At 45.3% G+C, this 24317-nt stretch overlaps 1 protein-coding gene across 2 annotated transcripts in view; it reads right to left on the reverse strand.

Annotated features, from left to right (window-relative positions):
• Positions 1–9286: 9286 nt before the first annotated feature.
• The window catches only part of LOC127002461 (demethylmenaquinone methyltransferase-like), a 33206-nt gene continuing 18175 nt past the window's right edge, over positions 9287–24317 (reverse strand). For both annotated transcript variants that reach the window (XM_050868439.1, XM_050868438.1), the window contains 2 exons: positions 9748–9860; positions 9287–9391 (listed from right to left, as the gene is read on the reverse strand). In XM_050868439.1, the coding sequence (XP_050724396.1) occupies positions 9311–9391; positions 9748–9860 (194 nt within the window). In that variant the 3' untranslated portion in view covers positions 9287–9310. The remainder of the gene's footprint in view (positions 9392–9747; positions 9861–24317) is intronic.

Raw genomic sequence — 24317 nt, forward strand, 5'->3', positions numbered from 1 at the left:
CACCATCACCATCATCACCAAAAAGGAGGAAGAAGAGGATGAAGAAGAGGAAGAGGAAGAAGAGGAGGAAATAGAGGAAGAGGAGGGAGAGGAGGAAGAAGAGTAAGGAGAGGAAGATGCAGAAGAGGAGGAAAAGAGGAAGAAGAAAGGAAGAGGAAGAAGAAGAGGTAGGGGAGGAAAAGGAGGAAGAAGCTAGAAGAGGAAGAAGAAGAGGACGAGAAGCTAGGAAGAGGTGGAAAGTATAGAAGAAGAGGAGGAAGAAGAGGAAGAAGAGGAGGAAAAGAGGGAAGGGACAATAAGGAGGAAGAAGAGGAAGAAGCAAGACTTCAAATACTAGGAAGAGTAGTAAGAAGAGGAAGAAAAGGAGGAAGAGGATGAAGAAGAGGAAGAGGAAGAAGAGGAGGAAATAGAGGAAGAGGTGGGAGAGGAGGAAGAAGAGAAAGAGGAAGGAGGAAGAAGAAGAGCAAAATCAAGAAAAGGAAGAAGATGAGAAGGAAGAAGAAAAGGAAGAGTGAGAGGAAGAATGAGGAAGAAGAGTAGGACGAGAAGCTAGGAAGAGGAGGAAAAGTAGGAAGCAGAGGAAGAGGAAAAGGAAAAGAAGAAGAGGAAGAGGAGGGGAAAAGAGGGAAGAGGGAAAAGGAAAAAGAAGAGGAAGAGGAGGAAGAAGAGGAAAAGGAGGAAGAAGAGGAGGAAGGAAAGGAGGAAGAGCAGGAAGAAGAGTAAGAGGAAGAAGAGGAGGAAATAGAGGAAGAAGAGGAGGAGGAGGAAGAACAGGAAGAGGAGGAAGATGAAGAAGAATAGGAAGAAGTAAAGGAAGAGTAAGAAAAGGAATAGGCATAAGAAAAGGAAGAGGAAGAAAAGAGGCGAGAAGCTGAGAACAGGAAAACGACGAAGAGGAGGAAGAAGAGGAATAGGAAGAATAAAAGGAGAAAGAAGAGGAAGAGGAGGAAGATGAAAAGGAGAAAGAAGAGGAGGAGGAAAAGAAGGAAGAAGAGGAAGAAGAAGAAGAGAAGGAAGAATAGGAAGAGGAGGAAGAAGAAGAAAAGAAGGAAGAATAGGAGGAAGAGGGAGAAAAGGATTTTATTTCTTGAGAGTTTCTTTTCACTCATTATTCACTATTGCTTTACACCATTGATTAGGTTCCAGTACTTAGTGTTCACGAGCGTTATTGTTGTTCAGAAAAATCAATACGATGCTGGCTATACGAGGGCGAAAAATCTCAAGGGGTCGGAACGTATAGGGTTAAACCTATTAACAGTGGTGTTCCACAGGGCTCTGTCCTATCGTCCACTCTCTTCCTGTTATTCATAAATGATATTTTTTTTCCATAACAAACTGTCCTATCCACTCATACGCTGATGACTCCGCTCTGCATTATTCAACTTCTTTCAACAGAAGACCCTCTCAACAGGAATTACATGACTCCAGACTGGAGGCTGCAGAACGCTTAACCTCAAACCTTACTATCATTTCCGATTGGGGTAAAACGAACCTTGTGTCCATCAATGCCTCAAAAACCCAATTTCTCTACCTATCAACTCGACACAATCTTCCAAACACCTATCTCCTGTTTTTCGACAACACTCAGCTTTCACCATCTTGAATACTAAATATCCTCGGTCTAATCTTAACTCAAAATCTTAACTGGAAACTTCGCATCTCCTCTCTCACTAAATCAGCTTCCTCGAGGTTGGGCGTTCTGTATCGTCTCCGCCAGTTCTTCTCCCCGCACAGTTGCTATCTATATACAGGGCCTTGTCCACCCTCGTATGGAGTATGCATCTCACGTGTGGGAGGGGCTCCACTCACACTTTATTCTATGTATTTTGAACCCTATATATCTGCGTCGCAAACTGCTAGAAACGCCACAAACGATTTTTGAAAAGTTAGTTTCTTGCGGGCGCAATGGGGGAGGGGGGGGCTGGTAGGGAGAGCGGACCACCCCTGGGATTCGGGGGAGGAAGACCCCAGCTAGGTCAGTCAAGTTAGGTTGGATTAGTTTAAATGTATTCGACACTGCGGGCGACGAAAATATGCAGTGCAGGAAGGGACATGGCGGTGGCCCACTACACGGGCCGGTGTTGCGAGAAATACCTCTTGGCAGAAATAAGTGTCACTGCTGTCCACCATGCATGCTCACTGGGGGAATACACAGTAGGAAAAACATTAATTTCCCTGGTTTTGTTCTAGTTTGTCCACTTGTGATCTTGGTGAGCGGAGAGTGAAATACAGAAACAGTGAGCAAGTTGAACCTCTCTGAGATATTTTGTGGTGGCGGCAACAGGTGATTTGTAAAATCGAGAAAAGCCTTGCCCACCCAGTTCATTGGTTCATATGTCAGCTCCATGGCAATGTGCTGTCACTACGTCACCTTTTTGAAAAACTCGATGGTAAAACAAGTGGGCCACATGGCTTCGCAGGACCAATTGGGAAAAGCAATCTCTAAAGACTGTTCCTGACACACTGTCAAGGAGAAATCCAGGAAACCTAAACCACTCCAGATGGCTCACAACAGCCAATAGGATTCTCCGCCTGTGTGCTGGTACACAACATCCAACAGAACAACGTAAAACACTGGTACATTTTGTAATGGTTGCCTACACCCCGATGTGGTTCAAAATTAAAATGCAGCCCCAGGTTGAATTTGGACCAAAGCATCTGTTTCAGACATTGCACTTGCTTCAAACATTTGATGATGAAGTGAAGTGTGTGGTGTTACCTGTAATTCATCGGAATGCTTTCTTTGAACACTCAGAGAACCTGTTGCTTGTAATTATTCAAGATGAGAGGGAGATATTGCGTAAGCTTGGATGGCGGCGTATCCTAAAAGCCATAAATGATCTCCAAGAAGGTGTACTGCAGTTCATAACTCCTGGCTGGGGAATTGTCCTAGACCCCGCTCAGTTCAACTCCTTAAGCGTGGCCTCTTTCACCATGATCCTCCGCTTAGAAGAGACATACGTTATTGCTCACTAGAAAAGTGTATAACTTCTCTCTCTTCCACTAGGTACCAGGACAGACCTTCAGAAATGGATTTCCTAATAATTCCTCGTCGCCCTCGCCTCTAGGTTCAGGTCCTCGCAGCTCAGGACTCTCACGCGTTTTCCCAGCTACACTACATTCACAACAGATGGACCTGCAGTGTCCTTAGCTTCCTCCCCAAAATCGCTAGCCAAGAATGAGCGCCTCGACCACTGTCTCCAACCAGTGGTCATACCAGTCTGGTGCCTGCAAGGCGAGCCTCACCCACTCTGCCCCGTGTCAGCCTTAAGGAACTACATAACAGATTCTACGGCGCACGAACAACATCACCTTTTCTGTGATCCCGCTTCAGCCCTCCCTCTGTCAATCAGGAGGATTGCAGGCCTCCTAAGGACCGTCATAGAGGAAGGAGATCCGGGACATGACCCGCGTGCTCACGATGTCCGAGGGGTAGCGGCCTCCCTGGCATTCCTTAGGACCCATTCCCTGGACCGGGTCAAGGAGAGCGTCCAGTGGAGCACTGCTTCCTGTTCCTATCTCTCCGTCTGTGGACGACGCCCCCTGCGTTGCGTTAGGACTTCCCCCGTCGAGGAGATGGAATAGGAAGAAATTTAACTTTTTTTTTTTACTCCTCGGCAGCAAGGTAAAAAAAACGGAGGGTGAAGGTGCACTCCTACCTCTTCCCTCCTTGTATATATGTTCCTCTTTCTCCCTTGCGTTTTTTTTTTGTGCTACGCTATAGGTCGTTGTGCCTATTTTTGCTATCAAATGAAGTTTCACGACTACCTTGGAGATTTATTCTGCTGGTATTTCTCTCGGGTAACGGAGTGGATTACTTAACTTTGACACTACGGTAAGCCCGGGCGACCTCAGTCGGTTCTACACTTACCAACTTCTAGACTCAAGTATGTAGTACTTCGATTGAGCTCCCTTTTCCCCGGCTCCAAGTGGGAGTTAGCTATCGTGCACCCTTTTTGGGGAACCCGGAATGACTAGTGCACATTCTCCCCCTCCTTTCCCTCAGAATGTTCCTCCAGTCTCTGTCGAAGCGCATTGAGGTGTGGGACTGGCGACACCTTCCTCGACCTGTGCCCAGGTGGCGCTGCTGACGCCGTTCTCGATCGCTTCATTCGACTGTTCCACGTGTTATTACTTCATTTTGCTGGTGCAGCCTAGACACTTTGTAGACTAGAAGTTGGGATATCTGCCGTTTTTCTCGAGGCTTTATTGCGAGAGCGAGGATCTCTCTCCTATAATAACTATCGTCATTCCGGGTTCCCCAGAATAGGTTTTTCAGAGATCAAAAAGTCACTCTGGTTTTAGGCTTAATAGTTTCCTACCCGTGTTTATGTTGTTTCTGTATACCTGAGTGTGTTTATGTGTGTGTGGGGAGGGGGGGAGGTCAAGGGTAAAACAAAACAAAAAAAAAAATAATAATGGAAGAAAATATAGCCCCCTGATCACTGCCCCTATAAAAAAAGTTAGAAGAGTGGCCAAAAAAGAGGTCAATTTCGGAAGGAGAGGCGTCCCGATACTCTCCGCTTGAAAGAGTTCAACTCGTAAGCAGGAGGAAATACAGATAATGAAAGATTGTTCCAGAGTTTGCCAGTTTAAGGAACGGAGGAGTAGAGATGACGCAGAGAATAGGAGAGAAGACAGTGGGCAGCGGGTGGCGGACGGTGATATCCTCCGTCCGCGCTCTGTGGTGTGGCTGGCTCTCGTTTCGTGCGACTCGCTCACATAACTATTGTGTAAAACTGTTAATATAGTTAAAATTCATCACACCTTTTAATGTCCCTGTGAGAGAGAGAACTAAAGTGAACTAAAGTGAACTTATAACGGCTACCGCTCGGCCACACACCTCACTTAACTAAAGGCTATTGTGTTATCTCACCTACTACAATCAACTTGTGAAGCAGGCCACGGTAACACCGGCCCTGTGACGAGTGAGATAACAGTTCGCGCCTTAAACTTAACATTTAACACCAACCACTTTAAAAGTAACACTTAAAAAGGGTAACAACCTCAGTCGGTTCTATACTTACCAACTTGGCGGAACCCAGATGTAGACTCAAGTACGTAGTACTTCGAGAGAGTTCCCTTTTCTCCAGCTCCAAGTGGGAGTTAGCTATCGTGCACTAGTCATGAAGGGTTCACAAAATGACGGTTTTGATCTCTGAAAAACCTATTTTTGGGAACCCGGAATGACTAGTGCACATTCCTTACTCCCCCCCTCCTTCCCCTGAGAAGGTTCCTCCAGTCTCCGTCGAAGCGCATTGAAAGAATGAGGTGTGGGACTGGCGGCATCTTCCTCTACCTGTGCCCAGGTGGCGCTGCTGACGCCGTTCTCGATCGCTTCATTAGAATGTTCCACGTGTTATTACTTCATTTTGCTGGTGCAGCCTAGACACTTTGTACACTAGAAGTTGGGGTATCTGCCGTTTTTATCTAGGCTTTATCGCGAGAGCGAGGATCCCTCTCTTATAATAGTTATCGTCATTCCGGGTTCCCCAAAATAGGTTTTTCGGAGATCAAAAAAGTCACTCTGGTTTTGGGCTTAATACTTTCCTACCCGTGTTTATGTTGTTTCTGTATACCTGTGTGTGCGTGTGCGTGTGTGTTTGTGTGGGGGGGGGGGGGGGTTCAAGGGCAAAAAAAAAAAAGAGATCATAATGGAAGAAAATATAGCCCGCCGATCACTGCCCGTATAAAAAGAGTTAGAAGAGTGGCCAAAAAAGAGGTCAATTTCGGAAGGAGAGGCGTCCCGATACTCTCCGCTTGAAAGAGTTCAACTCATAAGCAGGAGGAAATACAGATGAAGAAAGATTGTTGCAGAGTTTGCCAGTGTAAGGAACGGAGGAGTAGTGATGCTGGTTAACTCGTGCATAAGGGATTTGGACAGTATAGGGATAAGCTTGATTAAAAACTCGTGTGCAGCGGGGCCGCGGGAGGGGGAGAGGTATGCAGTAAGCAAGTTCAAAAGAGCATATAACACTTTTTAGAAGTTGCTGGGGAACCTGAAGTATGGTGATAGCTCATTTTCTCTTTGGCAGACGTAGAGGATGGATGTATTGCTCCTCGGCCTCTACTGACGTACCACAAATCACGATGTCCCATAACAGCCAAGGTCAAACACAAAAACGACACTGTGTTCGTTTAGACAAGGCAGACATGTGTCCTATCTTTAAGCAAGTGGATGATCTCCCAGAAAACCAACTTCCTACATACAAAGATGTTCTATCATGTGTTCTGTGGCATAAATATAAACTGCTTGAATCATCAAAGAGTCCTTCAGTTCACATGATATCTAAGTGTGTTGCAGAAAAGATAGTTCACATTTACAGCCAGGAAAACATCCCCATAATCAGTCAGAATTGCATTGTTGACAAATTAGTAGCCTATCACAACAAATACAGGAACTTGCTGAAACGTTTCAAAGACCGAAAAAAAAAATGCCCAAGTTATGATAAGAAAGTTAAAGAGTTCATCAGAGATGCTGCTAGATTATTTGAAGTAACAGCTTGCAGGTGCCCTGAATTCCAGTACTGTGCCTGTCCTCGACAGAAAAAAGTCCCCAAAATAGAACAAGAATTTCTAGAGGACCAAATAAATGAACGTAAAATGTTCATTGGAGGAGTGGACAAACGAACAACTGAAGCCATTAGGAAAAGAGAAGAAAGAAGAAATCAATATGCTGCAAGACCATCAGCCAGTTACAAGCATCAGGATGTCTTGTTCAAAGTGATACCTCGTCCTCAAATTTGACTAACTCAGAAGATGAATACACCCCTTCCAAGTACCAGCTCCATCATAGAAAACCAAAAGAAGGTGGAGCTGTGGGACAACAATGAAGAGATGAAAAAGAAAAAAAATAGAGAACAAAAACGTCTGTTCTCTTCTTTCCATGAGGTTTGTAACCGGGTTGGAGTGTCCGATCGTGGTGCTGCATTACTATCTAGTGCAATCCTTGAAGATTTAGGGGTTATTACAAAAGAGGATCCTTCCAAAGTCATAGATAGGAACAAAGTACGGAGATCGAGGCAATCAAACGGGAAGCACACGAGAAAGTATAAGTTGCAGGCATCTACTTTGATGGAAGGAAAGAAACTCTTACTACGGAGAAGATTGGAAATAGAGACTATAGGAGAGAGGTAATTGAAGAGCATATTGCTATAGCGGCTGAACCAGGTTCAGAATATCTAGGCCAGTATTCAGCTGCCACTGGTTCTGCAAAGATTATTGCCACTGAGCTAAACAGTTTGCTAATAGAAAAGGAATTTCCATGGATAACGTACTGGCGATTGGATGTGATGGTACAGCTGTAAATACCGGGAATAAATCTGGGGTGATTTGTCAAGTCGAGAAAAGCCTTGCTCACCCAGTTCATTGGTTCATTTATCAGCTCCATGGCAATGAGCTGTCCCTACGTCACCTATTTGAAAAACTTGATGGTAAATCAAGTGGGCCACATGGCTTCGCAGGACCAATTGGGAAAAGCAATCTCTAACGGGACTGTTCCTAACACACTGTCAAGGAGAAATTCTGGAAACCTAAACCACTCCATATGGTTCACAACAGCCAATTGGATTCTCCGCCTGTATATTGGTACACAACATCCTACAGAACAACGTAAAACACTTTTTTTTTTTCAACAAAGGAGACAGCTCAAGGGCACAAAAACAAGAAACAATAATAAAAAAAAAAACGCTACTCGCTGCTCCTAAAAAAAGAATCGAAAGAGATAGCCGAAAGAGTGGTCAGTTTCGGGAGGAGAGGTGTCCTGATACCCTCCTCTTGAAAGAGTTCAAGTCGTAGGCAGGAGGAAATACAGATGAAGGAAGGCTGTTCCAGAGTCTACCAGCGCGAGGGATGAAACAGTGAAGATGTTGGTTAACTCTTGCATAAGGGGTTTGAGCAGTATAGGGATGAGCATGAGTAGAAAGTCGTGTGCAGCGGGGCCGTGGAAGGGGGGGGGGAGGCATGCATTTAGCAAGTTCAGAAGAGCAGTCAACGTGAAAATAGCCATAGAAGATAGAAAGAGAGGCAACTTTAAGAGGTAGAAGACTATCAGTAGGAGGAGGAGAGCTGATGAGACGAAGAGCTTTAGACTCCACTCTGTCCAGAAGAACTGTGTGAATGGAGCCCCCCCACACGTGAGATGCATACTCCTTACGAGGGCGGACAAGGCCCTTCCACATGCTCACTGCCACATATACTTCACTACTCTGTTACTTAACTTAAATTGCTGATCACTTCACTTTACTTTCAGATTAAATAAGTTAACTTCCTCTGCATTGCGCCACGTAGGGCTACAGCAGACGCTTTTAGAATTAGGAACAGCAGACGCTTTTAAAATTAGGAACAGCAGACGCATTTTAAATTAGGAACAGCAGACACATTTAAAATTAGGATAAGTAATCACTTAAATTAACTTGAGAAACAAACAAAGATTAACATGATCCTGAGGGGAAGTAGGCACCCGTTTATTATATATACACATGTCTGTACATCATCAAGACCCCAAGACCCAGACCAAGCATTCCTAAACGTATACTATAGTCGCAGCACATGAGTCTGAGGTCTTCGTTATCGTGCTCTGGCAACTTGCCATTACACATGCACACACACATACAGCTACATAATCAGCGACCTTATTTTTTTTTTACAACAGAGGAGTGGCCGAAAGATAGAGAAGAGCTGTGTGGGTGGAGCCCCCCACACGTGCGATGCATACTCCATACGAGGGCGGACAAGGCCCCTGTATATGGATAGCAGCGGTGCGGGGCAGAAGAACTGGAGGAGACGATACAGAACGCCCAACCTCGAGGAAGCTGATTTAGTGAGAGAAGAGATGAGAAGTTTCCAGTTAAGATTTTGAGTTAAGGATAGACCGAGGATATTTAGTTCTGAAGAATTATAAGGTGACAGCTGAGTGTAGTTGAAGAATAGGGGATAGGTGTTTGGAAGATTGTGTCGAGTTGAAAGGTGGATAAATTGGGTTTTTGCGGCATTGAAGGACACAAAAACCCAAAGGTTCCTTTTATCCCAATCGGAGATGATAGCAAGGTCTGAGGTTAAGGATTCTGCAGCCTCAGTCTTATAAACTAAAACAGATTTTTACGACAATTTCAATAATATGATTAATACTGACAAATATGCCCTATGCGTAGACTATCATATAACATCGTAGAAGCCATGATACCACGATAATTCACACCTCAGTCTCGGGTGCCGCGACGAAAGCCAAGGCTGTTACACAGAGACGGCCTTGGCACAGCACCACTATAACTCCTCTTCTTCATCTCTCTCCTTTCCCTCCTCTTCCTCCTCACTCAGGCTTAGTGATGCGGAAGACGAAGACGAGACCCTCCTTGTCACAGAAATAGTTTGGGACGATGCGCCGCTCCACCTGAAGGAATTATGACCATCATTTCAAATACGTGACCTTCTCCCCCTGGCCAGCTCCTGACCATCTCCTTATACCAGAGTGTCGTGACAGGCGCCCATACAGTGAACAGCCCCGCCAGACAGAAGCCTCGATTAGAGTAAATGTTTTCTTGTACCAATGTTGCCAGATAGTTGTACTCAGCCTCTTATATTTACCAACTTCCGACCCCAAAACTGTCTCCTGGGGCTCAATAACTAGATTCATTTATATCTATCGTTAAAATAGTGAATTCCTGATGTTTCTTGGCAATAGTTATGTGTCAAAAAACGGTAAATACTATGCTCTGAGTACGATCATCTGGCAACGGTGCTCCCTACCTTCTTCCACTTCCCGTCTGCCTCCAGCTGGTCCATGTAAGGCTCCAGCTTGTCCTTGTAGGAAGGCACGGTCTGTAGGAACTCATGGCGCATCACGATGATCACGAAGCCTCCTGGAGTGCCGGAGAGGAGGAAATCAGTTAATCATTGGGGCATACGCTAGGGGGCGCGTCGTCTAGCCCACCCTAGGGAGACCGCCTCAAGGTTTACTCCAGGCAAATCTGAAGTCTCTATGTAGGCTCTTTCCCATCCTAGACGGCGCCTAAGTTCGCCTGTTTGAAAAGCCTCTCGTAAAAGTTGCTGGGATTACCATGAACTGTTTTGCGATCCTATAGTAGGAGTAGGTAGGAAGACACCTACCGAACGGGTGTGACCTACTCCCGGTGAGGATATATGGGAAGCGAGGAGGGTGCTGAAGCCCTTCAAAGACCCTTCCCATGTCCTCACTAACCGTTTCCCTTTTGTCTCATCAACACCAGAGAGCAGTTCAGCATGCTCTCTAAAGACAGTTCCTCTCTCTTTCTACACCACGCTACATTCACACAACACACACACCTTTTCCCCCCGCCTGGGGGGGGACCATAAATTCCCCTTCTGGCTGCCGACTTGAGAGGTGTCCTGATAACTCCTCGAACCTCCTCCTTATCAATTTCTGCAACATTCGCGGTCTTCGTTCTAATTTTAATTCTGTGGAACACCATCTCTCCTCCTCTAAACCTTATTTTCTCTTCCTCACCGAAACACAGGTTACTGAGGCTACTGACAGCAACTTCTACTCTGTTCCCTCTTACTATCTCTATCCTAAATTTTAATCCTAAGCTGGATGTTGCACCTACGTGCGCAGCGACATCACTTGCTCTCGTGCCCACGACCTTGACTCTTCTGAATTTTCCACCACCTGGCTAAGACTTCATTTTCATTCTATTACTATTATTGTTATAGTAATTGTAGTATATCAATGGAAAAAAAAAACCACGACAGATAGATCACGCCACCTTGTAGGAATGTCAGCTGTCAGTGTTTACCATCTCAGTTTGTATACAAAGCATTTCATCAAGCTTAGAGGTCACCTTGACATACGTGACCAATTGTAACTTCATTATTTTCCACTCTGTAACTTGTCACTCCTTCGAGAGAGCTCGCACGACACACACCTATCGTCTCGTCTCTCTCACCCACGCTACGCTGTATCTTAGGTTAAGAATATATTTCTTCTAAGACAGCAAGAGTTTCCCTTCACGCCCGCAAGTCCCCGCAACCAAGCGTTCACCAGTGGCAGACGGTGTCCCAACGCGCTCGAGCCCTTCGCTACCTAGTTCTCCTACAAGAGCTCCAAGCCACAAGAACTCACCAACAAATCCGGGGACAGGCGTAGAAGGAAGGAAGGAGTCAAAATCCCTGCTAAAGGCCAACTACAGGCCTACGCACTTCTACAAGCTCTCTACAGGCTAACAACCAGCCACTCCCAGCTCACTCCAAGCCCTCCGTGGTACGCAGAAGGAGGCACTCCCCGCAGAGCCCATAAGCTCCAAGCAGCACAGCGGCAACACCGCCGCTGCCGGGAGCATCGGCCCAAACCTCTTCCGGCAAACAGTCAACCAGGGCAAACGCGGACATCTCCCGGTGACTGCAAGCAGTACCCACCACCGTTACTACAAGGCGCTTTCTCAAGAGGTTGCACACCCAGGTTGCCATATCTACAACCGCTGCCCCACAACTATCAAAATAACAAGAGCATCGCTGCCGTCCTACGTCTGGCAGCAGTGTTCCGGCACCCGCCCTGCCACACACCTGCCCGACTACATCGTCAGCAGTTTCCAGCAGCCATTACGGGGGTCAGTCTCCACGCCATCAGTCAACCTTCTACGCGCTCCTGCCGCGGCCAAGGTCTTCCAACGCGACTCCAAAGGCTCCAGGTACCCCATGAGCGACGACATCCTTCGTCACCAGCTCTACGTCAGCTGAATATTATCGGTATTGTACCTGTTCCAAATATTTTCACAAGTGCAAACTCAGCAAAATTGCATCAGAGGCACGACTCTTTTAATTATGTGTATCTAACACTGTTAATCAGTCGTAATTGTGAGAGTAACGATCATTTGCGTACGGTATTGATCCTTCTTGTTGTCTGTTAGCGGTAAAACTGTGATTTCCCTGCTCTAATTCAAACTTCCTCAGTGTGCCCTTGCTCCGTTTTCTCTTCGCTGTTCGGGAGAAACCCGCACTTTAAGGGCATGCTCACTTATTTCTCCTAACCAAATAACGGCTGCGTTATTGGGTCATTATTTCATATAACCATAACATTATAACATTACATTATAACCTGACATTATAACCTTAACTTTCTATTACGTCTAACGGCCACCTTGCTTACCATCCCTTCTTGTTTTTAGGGGTACGGCGCAAACTTTTAACTCAGACGCGTTACGTTAATATTTACAGCAATTAAAATATGCTCATATATTGTAACTGATTTAAGCCATAATATGAATAAAGACACTCTCGCTAAACTCGGTGACACCTTTAAACAGTAAACGAGTCCCTCAGGTAAGGAGGAAGTGGAACACGGTTCAGGCACCAATGATCTTAAAGTTGTAAATTTACGTTCAGGTACTCAGTATTCCTCAATTCCAAACAGGGACCCTTCACCTCCGGGTTCTTCGGGATACTTAACCCCCACTCAACCGGTCACAATGCCTCCCAATCCACCTCCCCCTCCACCGTTTCGGGTCATTCCAACTCACGCCAGTTTTCGACAGTTCCTAGATCTATGTGAGTCTGCCATCGTAAATTCCTCCATTACGGAAGATCCTGATAAAATTGCATTCATTCGGTCCCGGTTACTACCAGGCTCTCGGGCACTAAATTTGATGCAGTCCTCAGCGTTTGCTTCGGTGGACATTGGAGTAAACTATGATATTTTTAAAAGGAATTTCATAAAAATCTCCGGAGGCGGGAGTAAACCAAGCTTCGTTAGACAGATCGCACACACGGTTGAGCCCCTCCAAAAAAAAAAAGTCCTCAACAAACCCGATTTGGGACGCCATGACTGAGGCAAATCAGCTGGCGGTTGACTGTGTCAAAAGTCTAGAAGACGCGCAATGGCTCTCAGGGGGCAGTATGCAAAAACACCAGGTGAAGACAGTCTTTGAGTTGCTTTTTTACTTATTTCATATTTCAGAGAAGAACCGCCGTTCTGCCCTTTCCTTGACCTTCAAACCGGGCGGGAAGTTGGTTGACTTCGTCTCAGAGTTAGAAGTCAAGGTTCAAGAACACACTCAGCATCAACCCCTCGCAACTGCCGCAGCATTGCAGGCACAAAGTAAGGCATCTCTCACCTGTAGTTTTTGCAAACAATCAGGACATTCCGAGAATTCTTGCTTCGCGAAACGTAGGGACTCAACACACTCAAGACAGGGATCTAATAGGAGATCAGGAGGTTACAGGGGTGGCCATCGCTCATCACACAGGAACCCTAGGCCAAACCATCAGCGGAAGGCTGCCTTTTGCCATGTCCACGGGAATTGTTTTCATGATTCAGACAGTTGTTATGCAATACAAAAGGCCAAGGAGGAACAGGAGAACAAGTCCTCGGCGGACAGTAATCCACACTCCTCCTCTTCTCAGAATAAAAAGGCATGACTTCGTGACAGCCCCAAGGCGTACATCGAAGTATCCCATAAGGACGATACTAATTGGGAGCAACTTGACTCAGTCATTGCCGCCTTGGGACGGACAAGCATAATTGCCCTCCCTTGCAAGGTGGGCAAAATTTCACTCACCTTAGCGGTAGACACAGGTGCGACAGTCAATGTAATCTCAGACTCCGCTTACAGGTCACTGACACGACAGGCGAGAGGGGGAAATTGGGCGCTCCAAGAGAACGACCTGAATGTGGTAGGCGTGACAGGCACCACTTTGGGAATCCTTGGGCGAGTACCACTAACAGTCAGCTTACATGAAAAGGTATGTTCCTTTCGAGATTTCTTTTATGTATCTAGCAGGTTTGCCTTACCTGTGGATGGGAGCTTAGGATTATACGCCATGAAAGACCTGCACATAACCATAAACCCTGAAAGCAACGCGATTGTGTATCAAGGACGACGCATACAGGGGATGGTAAATCCATCGCCTATGTCACCTGTAATCCCGCCCTCAGAGGGGGAAAATGACCAACCCACCACAGACTCAGGGTCTCCCACCGCCCAAGTGTCACCTCTTATGGTCAAACCACACGAAAATATTACAGACTTGTGGCGGACAGTAACGGCAGTCGTAGAAGGTCCTCAAGTAGTTCCGGATCGTGCTGCAAAACTTGTTAAAATCCGGTTACCTAACGCTCCTCCAACGGGCAGTGATGTGTGTATCGACGGAGCACCACACATACACCGGGTGACGGTGGAGGTAACTCTCGCGATAGTCAAAGAGGGAGGTATTGCAGAGGCATTGGTAATAAACACGTCAGGATCCCCTGTATCCTTAAAACACGGGGTTAGATTATGCCAGTGTCTAGTGTATGGGAAAAATGTAGCCCCAGAACCAGCTGCATACCCTTCAGCCCAAGTCTCAGGCATAACCTCGGCGTGTCAGGCTTCTCCCGAACAAGACACAGCTAATTTAGAGGCATTCCTAAAAGTTGCACACAATTCCGAAATTAAGCCAACCTTAGTCCGGCTGCTGGAACATTATAGGGGGGCGCTTGCTCTACCAGGCGAGCCGCTTGGAGTTACGCAGTGTCCTGAACACAATCACATTAAGTTAAAACCCAATACCAATCCTGTATATATCAATGCATACAAGCTCCCCCACAGTCAGAGGGAAGTGCAACAACTTATATCTGATATGTTAGAACAAGGTGTCATCAAAGAATCGAACTCCCCGTGGAATTCACCCTTGTTTCTGGTTCCAAAGAAAGACGGTTCTTATCGTCCTGTGATTGATTTCCGGCGTGTGAACACCGCGACCGTGGATGATCATTTTCCGTTTCCCGTTCTTAGAGATCTTCTGATGTGTCTCGGTAGAGGAAATAAAGTCTTTGCGAGTCTTGATCTGGTCAGTGGCTACTGGCAACTGCCTATGGCCCCCGAGTCCCGTGAAATAACGACTTTCAGCACGCCTCATGGACACTATGAGTGGACGAGGATGCCGTTCGGACTCAAAGGAGCTCCCTTGACCTTCCAAAGGACAATGAACAGTATTTTTGGTGACTTGCTGGGCAACTGTCTATGTGTATTTAGACGACCTCATCATAGCAAGTAAAGACGTGCATGCACACATGGCAACACTAAAAGCAGTCCTACACAGACTTCAAGAGGTCGGATTAAAGCTCAAACTCACCAAATGTTAATTCTTAAAACCTCGGATCAAGTTCTTGGGGCATGTCGTGGACGAATTCGGCATCCACACAGTGGACGACAAAATAAAAGCTATTTCCGAGTTCCCTCAGCCAACGTCGGCGGACAAGGTACGGTCTTTCTTGGGAGACGGACGTTATTACAGGCCTTTCATAAAGGACTTCGCAGCACGCGCGAGTCCCCTAACCCATCTATTAAAGAAAGACGTACCATTTCAGTGGCTCCCAGCTCAACAAACGAGCTTTGAGGATTTAAAGAAAGCGCTTACACAGGCTCCGGTCCTTGTCTTTCCGGATTTCAAGGACCCCTTTCAGCTTTGTACCGACGCTTCGGCTAGTGGACTAGGAGCCGCTCTTATGCAAACAGATAAGTCCGGCAAAAAGCATGTAATAGCGTTCGCCAGTCGAGTACTAACAGCTCCGGAAAAGAACTATTCTGTTACCCACCTAGAGGCTCTTGCCATTGTGTGGGCTCTGAAGCATTTTCGAGACATAGTGATGGGGTACATAATTGTGGTGTATACGGACCACGCGGCCATAACTGATCTTTTCAAGGGAATAAACCTACACGATGGTTCTTAACGATCCAAGCATACAATCCGGAGATAAAATATATCACCGGGAAAACAAATGTGGTCGCAGATGCCTTATCTCGGAATATTCCGATAGGTGCGATTACCAACCCCAGAGGTCATCCACAACTTCACTTCACCTGAGCTACACACTGTTCAGCGAGACCACCCTGTGTGGAAGAGGTTAATTTAAGCCCTCGAGTCGGGAGACGAAACAAACCTTCCTGAATTGCCAGTTCCGTTTTCACAATTCTTCCTATCAGAGGACAACCTCCTTTGTAGGCCATGGCCAACCAAACCGGTACCTATAGAACAACTGGTCATCCCAGACAAATACGTCCCCGTGACGCTTAAGGGAGTGCAGGGCGCGAATATTCGAAAAATTCTGGGAAATGGGCGAATTTTAGGTATACATTTAAAAATAATCTCTATGATGGTGGCAACAATCCTACCAAGTTACAGAGCTGTATTTCTTTTCATTTTTTTTATACTGAATAAAATAGATAAAATATTGGCAACATCTGGCAACCCTATTACATAGAAAAAACATTACTTATATTGAAATAACGTCAAAATTTCGATAGATACTTCGTTTTTTGTTCCAGAATTGTGTTTATGAAGATAATTGGCAACTCGATCAACCAGCATATATCACGAAGACAGACTCTTTCAGCTTCAGTGCTCTTCAAAATGTCAGAGTGAGAGGATATTGCTCCTTGACCTCTCAACTTCTTACGCCACAGTTTTGATTCCTCGACCTGGACTAGTGCTGCAATCATGGGAAGAGTTAAAAGAAGCAAAACAGCGAAGCGTCAGAATGCAGAGAGGGCCCGTGAGTGCTTGAAAGAGAAACAAGGAGGAGAAACATCGAAGGAGGGTCGCGTCACACCTGCAGCCACTTCGCATGCTTCTACCAGCCACACCCACCCTCCACCGCCACAGCACTCAGTCTCACCTCACACTACTCATGTTCTCCTCTCACCTCAAACCTCGTCAGCAAAGAAGAGGAAATTGGAAGTTTACCAGACATCACAACCCTCAACCAAGACCACAGTTGATGACGAGAACTTGATTTTGAAAAAAAGTTATCTTGAAGAATTATTTACACATGTTACTTGCAGTCACTGCTTTGGGAAACTAAATGTGAGCTTTGTGAACAAGTTCTTGGACCATAAAATTGACTTAGAGTGTGCAGAGTGTGGTAAAAAGTATGGTGATTCAGATGTGAAAGACACTCCAGTGACGAACGCCATTGTGTACAGTACAATGGATGTAGGTTTAGGCTATGCAGGGTTTCATAAATTGACTGAGAACATGAGTATGAAGCCTCTGTATAAAAATTATGCAAACTTCCAGTCGCTAGCACTTGAGAAAACAAAGGAAAAGGCAAAAGAAATATTAAAAAAGAGTATTGAAGCAGCAAAACAACATTATGTACCTGACCAGCATGGAATTTATGACATGAAAGTGATATATGACGGGTCGTGGCAGAAACGAGGCCATACGAGTCTGCTAGCTGTTGGTGCTATCATCGACGCTGACTCTGCATGTGTTTTAGATTATGAGGTAGTCAGTAAATTTTGTGAAGTGTGTGGAAAGAAAAAAAAAGGTTTGGAGCAAAAGAAAGTGAGTCAAGAAGAGTTTGATGAATGGTTGAAAAATCATAGTGAACAATGTATGAAAAACTATGAAGGAAGTTCGGGAGGGATGGAAGCTGCAGCAGCTATGAAGTTATTTAGTAGGAGTTTGGACAATGATATGAGGTATACTGTATTTATCTCAGATGGGGACAGTTCAGCCTATAATGCTGTGTGCAGTATGAATGATGGAAAAGGACCATACAATGGAATTGAAATAGAAAAAGGTGAATGTATAAATCATGTGGGAAAGAGACTAGGCACAGCACTAAGAAAAGTAAGAGAACAAGTAATAACAGAAAAGAAAACAAAAACTAGAAGAGTAAAGGAGATGGGAGGGAAAGGAAAGCTGGCAGACTTTGTAATCGCCAAGCTACAGAAATACTATACTGCTGCAATTAGACGTCATGTTGGAGGGACAGTGGAGGCGCTTAGAAAGGACATTTATGCATCATTCCTCCACTGTTCATCGTCTGATAATAATCCTCAACATCACTTATCCCCTAAGACACCTGACAGTTATTGCTTTTACCAGAAAGCAATCGCAAACAACAAACCAATACCATCCCACAAGAACATGAAAGTCAGTTTCCTACTGCCAAGTGAACTTCGTCAGAAGGTTTGGGGAGAATACAGAAGACTGACTTCTGACAAGATTTTATCTGCTTGTCTACTGGGAAAAACGCAAAACCCGAATGAGCATTTACACTCAAGAATCTGGCGTTATTGCTCAAAATATAAGAATGCCAACAAGAAGATTCTTGAGTTCAGTGTTGCCCAAGCCGTCCGAGACTACAATGTTGGCTATGAAGAATGATTTGTTGTTCCCCTCCTTGGAGAGCCATTTACTAATATTCCAAAGTCTGCCCTCCAAAGGAGAGACAGAGTGCGCGAGAAGGAGAGGGCAGTGAAAAAAAACGTGGTTAAAGGGACAGACAGGGGAGACTATGAGGCTGGCGCCTTTTAACAATGGCAGCGCGGTGATTTAAAAACCGTCTCCTGTAAAGTTTATGTTTTGTTCTTTCTTTTGCCAATATCTTCGGTTATTTTCATGGGATTTTTGTAGTCTTTTTTTTATTTGAAAGAAAACATTGTGTTCTTCATTTTCTATAGATAAAAATAAAGGAAATTTGAAAATAAATTTTTCTTTGATTTATGAAACCTGAATTTTGCAGCATTTTTTCCTTAAGTACACAGAGAAATTAATAAAAAATCAGAGGTATGAGTTTGATGAAATGTATCCTATAAGTTTTGTTCCCTAGACTCTAAGCTTTAATTTCATATGAAGCTGAATGATGTGGAAGCATATCCCATAAAGTAATATAAGCTTCATTATATCTTCACTATAACCTCACTACACTTGATATATAAGTGGGAGGAATACAATACCTTGAGGAATTATGCACTAATGTAAGGGGTAATAATACCTAAGTTCATTAAAGAGATTGGAAAAAATCTTCGGACACGTTCACCTATATTGCATGCCAACAGGCCATATCACACCCATTGCGGGTCACCCAGGAAGAGACAAGACGCTATCTGTCACCAGACGAAAATTCTACTGGCCCACATTACGAGTTGATGTAGAAACACATGTCGCACATTGCGTCGTTTGTGCTAAGCACAAGGGGTTCGTAAAAGGGCCAGCACCTATGCTGCAATACCCAGTACCAGAGGCGCCATGGGATGTTGTTAATATAGACTTATTACAGCTCCCCCAGAGCCAACATGGTTCGCGCTACTTATTGTTGTGCGTCGACCAGTTCTCTAGGTTTCTAGTTCTAGCGCCTCTCAAGGACAAGACAGCCACACGCGTTGCCCATGCCCTCGTGACTCACGTGTTGTGTCCACATTCGTCTCCTCTAATTCTTTTGAGTGACATTGGCACCGAGTTTAGGAACACAGTATTGAGCGAAATATGCGCTCAGGTAAAATCACGCAATCCTTCATCACAGCTTACCACCCAGCTGCTAATGGGTTGGCGGAGAGGGCTAATAGGAAAATCTTACAGGTCCTCAGGCCTATCGTGAACGATCTCCACGATAACTGGGAGGATTGGCTATCGCACCTAGCCGCTTCCATAAATACGTCGGTAAACGACTCTACGGGGAAGTCTCCCTACCACATCTTATATGGGGTGGAGAAACGTCTTCCGTACGACTTCCTAACAAAACCACACCAACCTTTATACAACATTGATAGGTACGCGCAACAGCAGATGCATATGTTTTCCAAGATACACTCCGAGGTTAGGTGTACGTTAAACGCTACAAAGGTTGAAATGATGCCAAAACAAAACAAACAGGCCGTCCCGGTGGAATTAAAAGAGGGTGACACAGTCATGATTAAGCAAGCGGAAAGTTCAAAACTGGGGGTAAAATTTGTGGGTCCTTACCGTGTTGTTCGGAATGTCAGGGGAAATAATAGGTTCGAGGTTCTTGAGTCAAATAGTGGAGTTAGTCTAGAAGTTCACAGTGATCGTCTGAAAGTAATTCCCTCACCTTTGGACCTTGATATTGGTAATTCCCCTCAGAGTCAAATGTTCAACAAGATAACCCCAACACCCATAGCTATAACTTCAGACCACGAGTTTAAATACTTCATTCCCACCACTTTCAGATCATGATGTTGCGTTTTGTGATCATCTTGTTGTACCTCGGCTCCCTGCTTGCAACGACACCCATCCACCTGAAGCCTGGCGCCCTCACGGCACACAGAGGAGAGGTCTTCCTCATAGAAGATGTGCTCCTCGTAAAATATCTATATACTTCCTTGACCAACACCACAGACACAATCAGGATAGTCTCAGAAAAACTACTCGGTATGGCAGACGCCATACGGGTAACGAAGACTAAGGAATCAAAGGCACCTTCTAGTACCAACTCTGAATATTTTTCAACTACTGGAGGATAGGATTCTGTTCTTACGGCAAAAAGTTTATGAGGTAGACATGGATTATTGTTTTCACTCAGTTCACTCTCGGGTAAAGAGGGGGTTGCTCAACATCGTTGAGTCCGCCTCAAGTTCCTCTTCGGTACGGCAACCGACGAGAACGTGCGCGATTTGCGGGACCACTACTCTCATGTACTTTCCTTTGCTGCCCGAAATCGCAGGGTGATCAACGCCAATTGGAGAAAACTTGCGCGATTGCATACTCACATTGAGGAACTGCTAGAGCAAACAAATGAGATGGTAGAGGTTATCAACATAGTTGTCAAGCAGATCGACCAGGTGAATCAGTTTCTCCTCCTAGATCAGGCCTTGCATGTACTGGAAAACGTCATTAACTCTGTCGCAACGGCAAATCAGCAGGTTATTAGCAGCATGGTAGATGCGGCGCACGGTAGAGTCACACCTGCCTTGTTCCCTCTACACAATTTGAGAACGACTATCCATATCGGGTATCAAAATTATAGTCTCAAGCCTTTATTCACCCCAGACACGAGTCAATATTTTTACCCCTTGATCGAGTCCACCCTCATGCCCGATGCCATAATCATTCATGTTCCGTTTCAGACGGCGGACGTGTTTGAGGCCCATGAAATTGTTCCATTTCCCTTTTCCGCCAAGGACAGTGTGTTAGCCCTGGACACGTACCCGTCTCTTTTCTTAATCGCGGAGGATTTCGCTCTGTATTCAACGGGTAGCTACTCACTCTTGCAATATTGCAAGGAAACGGTCTTCAGGCGATTCTATTGCTCTGCGTTCTTTTTGCCTTCCTACCGGTCGGGGAGGAGTGTGCGAGATCGCCCTCACCCGAGTGAACGCGTCTGACGCTCTTTCCCTGTGCCCTTACAAGCAACTACCACCAACACCTGTTTTCCATAAGAACTTTCAGGGTCTGCAATATTTCTATTTTCCTCAGTCCTTCTATGTATCTGTAATCTGCCCGGAGGGTACCACTTATCAACGGGTTACTGGTCACTATGCCATAGCGGAAGCATGCTATATCCGCTCCACTAACATAACGTACCCGTCCCGGATCCGTCTGGTGTTCATGGCCAATATTTCCCATCGAGTGTTTCCTCTGCGGTCTCTCGATAACATTCATTTCTCCAGCATCTCTTATGTGACTAATTCCCTTAATTCATTATCTTTCGCAAACGAAACAGTTTGCAGAAACCCTGGAGGAAACGCTGCCTGAATACTTGCACCTCACCTACTTGTACCCTGGAATTTTTGTGCCAATGTTTCTGATGTTCGTCAGTCTCGTCGTCATGTGCTACCTTATTAGGAGGAACTCTGTCCTGCACGATTATTTGGTGGTTCAGACAAGGCGACAGGATGCAGGGAAGCCACTGGCTAGGTAGTTTTTTTTTCTCACCTAAGACAAAGGCAAGAAATCTGTCATTTCTCCTGCTCCTGTACCTTACATTGTACTATGTTCCCACCTATTGTTGTTGTTCTTCTTATTTTTTGGAATCTGGATGAGCATTTCATGTTCTGTAACTATGCCACTTGTTAACTACAGATACTTGTGTCTTTATGTTTCTCCATTTAGAGATTATTTCTCTGATTTATGTCGCACCCGCTGGTGTTACCTCTCATTATTTATGTCATTACTACACGAGTATTCCTGCTTAGCCATTGTTTTCATATACTTGTCCCATAAGCAGTCTGCTCAACATGTTCACACTATATCGGGTCCACTACTAATTAGATTTTTGGGGGGGTGTCGCGAGGTCGCGATCAGCGGTAGGTGACCGAACAGTGTTATAGTAATTGTAGTATATCAATGTATTATTATTATTACTTATTATCACCACGGATTAGGCATGCAATATCAATGGAAAAAATCCACGACAGATAGATCACGCCACCTTGTAGGAATGTCAGCTGTCAGTGTTTACCATCTCAGTTTGTATACAAAGCATTTCATCAAGCTTAGAGGTCACCTTGACATACGTGACCAATTGTAACTTCATTATTTTCCACTCTGAAACTCGTCACTCCTTCGAGAGAGCTCGCACGACACACACCTAGCGTCTCGTCTCTCTCACCCATGCTACGCTGTATCTTAGGTTAAGAATATATTTCTTCTAAGACAGCAAGAGTTTCCCTTCACGCCCGCAAGTCCCCGCAACCAAGCGTTACACCGTTACAACCTGAGGATGTACTTTTCCGATTTCCCGTGGAATGATTACTGCCTCCAGGAGAGAGACCCCTCTGTGTGTGCCCAGCGCATCTCAGAGGTGATTGTCCTTGGAATGGAGGCATACATTCCACGTTCTTTTTTTACTCCTCATACTAAAAATCCTTGGTTTAATCGTGCTTGTTCTCGTTCTATTAAAGATAGAGAGGCAGCTCACAAAAAGTTCCAGAGCCTTCGAACTCCCGCTAACTATGGCTTTTAAATTTCAGCCCGGAATCGGGCCAAATCTATTCTCTGACTTACCAAAACTGCTTTAATCAATAGAAAATGTCAACACCTTGCTTCTTCTAATTCTTCTCGTGACTTCTGGCATCTAGCCAAAAATGTCTCCTCCAATTTCACTTCTTACTCTTTCCCTCTTTTCCTTAACCCTGACGGAAGCACTGCCGTCTCATCTGTCTCTAAGGCTCAAACTTTCTGTAAGAACTCCACCCTGGACGATTCTGGGCATATTCCTCCTACTCACCCCCCCTCTGACTCCTTTATGGCCGTTATTAAGATTCTTCCAAATGATGTTTTATGCCCTCTCTGGCCTCAACTCTCAGAAGGCTTATGGACCTGATGGAGTCTCTTATTGTCCTTAAAAACTGTGCTTCCGTGCTGACACCCTGCCTGGTCAAACTCTTTCGTCTCTGCCTATCAATATCTACCTATCCTTCCTGTTGGAAGTATGCCTTTGTACAGCCTGTTCCTAAGAAGGGTGACCGTTCCAATCCCTCAAACTACCGCCCTATAGCTTTACTTTCATGTATATCTAAAGGTTTTGAATCAATCCTTAACCGGAAGATTCAAAAGCACCTTTCCACTTCCAACCTTCTATCTGATCGCCAGTATGGGTTCTGCAATGGGCGTTCTACTGGCGATCTTCTTGCTCTCTTAACTGACTCTTGGTCATCCTCTTTTAGCCATTTCGGTGAAACTTTCTCAGTTGCGCTAGACATATCGAAAGCCTTCGATAGAGTCTGGCACAAGTCTTTACTTTCTAAACTGCCCTCTTTCAGATTCTATCCCTCTCTCTGTTCCTTTATCTCCAGTTTCCTTTCCGGCCGTTGTATCTCTGCGGTGGTAGACGGTCACTGTTCTTCCACTAAACCTCTCAAAAGTTGTGTTCCAAAGGGCTCTGTCCTATCAGCCACTCTTCTTGTTATTCATCAGTGATCTTCTTAAAAAAACAAACTGTCCTGTCCACTCATACGCCGACGACTCCACTCTGCATTATTCAACTTCACACACGACTCCAGACTGGAGGCTGCAGAACGCTTAACCTCACACCTTGCAATCATTTCCGATTGGGGTAGAAGAAACCTTGTGTCCTTCAATGCCTCAAAAACTCAATTTCCCCACCTATCAACTCGACACAATCTTCCAAACACCTATCCGCTATTCTTCAACAACACTCAGTTGTCACCTTCTTCAACACTAAATATCCTCGGTCTATTCTTAACTCAAAATCTCAACTGGAAACTTCAGATTTCCACTCTCGCTAAATCAGCTTCCTCGAGGTTGGGCGTTCTGTATCGTCTCATCCAGTTCTTCTCCCCCGCACAGTTGCTGTCCATATACAGGGGCCTTGTCCGCCCTCGTATGGAGTATGCATCTCACGTGTGGGGGGGAGGGTGCTCCACTCACACCTTTTCTGGACAGCGCGAAGTCTAAGGCTCTTCGTCTCATCAGCTCTCCTCTTCCAACTGATAGTTTTCTACTTCTTAAATTCCGTCGCGATGTTGCCTCTCTTTTTATCTTCTATCGCTATTTTCACGCTGACTGCTCTTCTGAACTTGCTAACTGAATGCCTCCTTCCCTCCCGCGGCCCTGCTGCACACGACTTTCTACTCATGTTCATCCCTATACTGTCC

The sequence above is a fragment of the Eriocheir sinensis genome, chromosome 23 (genome assembly GCF_024679095.1).
Source record: "Eriocheir sinensis breed Jianghai 21 chromosome 23, ASM2467909v1, whole genome shotgun sequence".
In the NCBI taxonomy this organism is placed as follows: domain Eukaryota; kingdom Metazoa; phylum Arthropoda; class Malacostraca; order Decapoda; family Varunidae; genus Eriocheir; species Eriocheir sinensis.